The following is a 2,500-nucleotide window of genomic DNA, read 5'->3' on the forward strand; positions in this document are numbered from 1 at the left end:
AAAGTTTAAAATCGTATTAGTTAGGAAGGTTTAACATTGTATAAAGTTAGGAAGGTTTAAAACAAGCAGAATTAGATTAGAATATGTTTAGGTTAGGTTAGGAATCTTAAGAATAAATTAGGAACGTTTAAAATTGTCTTCACTGTGTTAGGAACGTTTTAGAATAGCTTAAGTTAAGTTAGGTAGGCTTTAAAATACGTCACATTAAGTTAGGAAGGTTCAGATTAAGCTGGGTTAGGTTAGGATGTGTTAGGAACGATTTTAAAGGTTAGGAAGGTTAAAATTTGGTTAGGAAGGCTTGTGTGGGCTTACAGTATGGGTGAGGTCACGTTAGGAAGGTTCAGGGGAGGTCAGGTGAGGTGTAGCATGTGGTGTTATGGGTGTAGGTTAGGTTAGGAAGGGGAGAGAGAGAGAGAGAATCAACTTTATCTCAATTTTCTCTCTTTTCTCTTCCCTTCTCTCTCTCTCCAGCCCTCTCACAAGCCCCCTCCCCCCTCTCTCCCTGCCCTGTGACCTCTGACCTCTCTCTTACCTCTGGCGGGGCGGAAAAGGTCAAAAAAAGGTTTAAAAATCACATTTCCACCTGTTGCTGGCTCTCTCTCAGGTGTAAACAGGTGAGAGTTTGTCTCAGCCAATCAGAGAGCAGTCTTTCGTGACGGTGTTCCTCCTCAGCCAATAGGAGGAGAGGAATGGCGTGATGTCATTGTCAGGGATTGCGTCATAATGTCTCAGCCAATGGGAAGGGAAGGATTGGGGTGATGTCATTGTTTTGATTGCGTCATCGGTTCGGCAGCCAATAGGAGGAGAGTGTTGGTGATGCTGTCTGGGGCGATATATATTCTTATTTATTTATTTTTGGAGGTTTACTTATATATTTTTGTACACATGAATTTCTGTTTATATTTTGTTAATTTTCATATACTAGATTATACATAGAAATACAGCGATTTAAGTTTAAGTGACACGCATCACTGCCTTCGTACCTCAGAGCAAAATGTCGTACCTGAATAATTCTTTATATATAGAATGCATTTAAACATCCCAATATAAAGGTGCAGGAATTAATGAATAAATAACAATAAGTTAAATTTATCGATGTATGATGACAAACAAACAAAATAAACACTTATAGCCGCTCAGATAGACACAGATAGATAAATAGTTAATTAGACAGATAGATAAGTAAATATATTAATAGCTCTTCTAACTCCCAGTCACTTAGATAACGTATTAAATGTATATTAAGAACAACATGGTGGTAATTGGGACAGCGCACGAAATGTCGACATCAATTAAAAATCCCAGAAACAAGAAAATTTATATTAAAAAGAAAACTAATTGGGTAAAAGTAAACCTTATAATTATGCTAGCCTAAATATGTAAAGAAACTCATCTAAACTTTGAAATTATACAAACATTCGAGATCCAATTAAGAATACGAAAAAAAATATATATGCATTAAATAAAAGAGATAACCGGATAATTATAAACTTATGACTACACCCCCAAAACAAATAACAAGGAAAACAAAGCAGGAAAGCAGGAAATAAAATAAAAAAATATATATACCTTTATATGGATAGAACGCAAAAAATCGACATTCAATTAAACCGAATACAAAACCAGTCCCAAAAATCAAACAAGAAAAACAAACATAATAAATTTACCACGCAAAAACCGTAAACAAAATAAGAAAAGACGCTGAAATAAGGAAAAACAGAGAAACCTCCCCTGGGCAAGACGGACCTCAGGGATGGCAGGAAGATAAACAGAGAGGAGGAAGAGACGGTCATGAGGACACATACGCCTAGAATTCTCTGGACATGGGCTCGAGGCTAAGGTGAGTACGGGCGCCATTTATTCACTAACCATCAGGGAATATATACTTGGGGGGAAAATGGCGGAGGGGTTTTAAATATGGCGGCAGGAGAGGAGAAAGTTCACCAATGGGCGTTGTTTAGTCCAACTCTCGGGACATTTTTTTTTATTTATTTGTTTATTTATTTGTTTATTTGTGTATTTTTTTGTGTTGTTTATCTTGATTTTTTCTTTGTTTTTTTATTGAGTCTTGTTTTTGTATTTCCAAGATTCGGGACTTCAATTTTTTTTTATATTTTTTTGTTGTAATGGCGAGAGAGAGAGAGAGAGAGAGAGAGAGAGAGAGAGAGAGAGAGAGAATGTATGTATGTATGTATGTATGTATGTATGTATGTATTTGTATATATTAATTTTACTTGTTTATTTAAGATTTACCAAAACTTTCCCACTTATAAACACAACAACAACAACAACAACAACAACTACTACTACTACTACTACTACTACTACTACTACTACTACTACTACTACTACTACTACTATTACTACTACTGCTACTATTACTACTACTACTACACTACTACTACTACTTCTTCTTCTTCTTCTTCTTCTTCTTCTTCTTCTTCTTCTTCTTCTTCTTCTTCTTCTTCTTCTTTCATCTACTACTACTACTACTACTACT

The 2,500-nt window shown here is 35.4% G+C and overlaps 1 protein-coding gene across 1 annotated transcript in view; it reads left to right on the plus strand.

The window, feature by feature from the left end:
* Nucleotides 1-1,776: 1,776 nt before the first annotated feature.
* LOC135096232 (DENN domain-containing protein 1A-like) overlaps nucleotides 1,777-2,500 on the plus strand; it is a 23,517-nt gene continuing 22,793 nt past the window's right edge. Inside the window, 1 exon segment of the mRNA XM_063997597.1 lies at nucleotides 1,777-1,840. Within this exon segment, the coding sequence (XP_063853667.1) occupies nucleotides 1,824-1,840 (17 nt within the window). The 5' untranslated portion in view covers nucleotides 1,777-1,823.

This window comes from Scylla paramamosain, unplaced genomic scaffold (genome assembly GCF_035594125.1).
Source record: "Scylla paramamosain isolate STU-SP2022 unplaced genomic scaffold, ASM3559412v1 Contig3, whole genome shotgun sequence".
Lineage (NCBI taxonomy): Eukaryota > Metazoa > Arthropoda > Malacostraca > Decapoda > Portunidae > Scylla > Scylla paramamosain.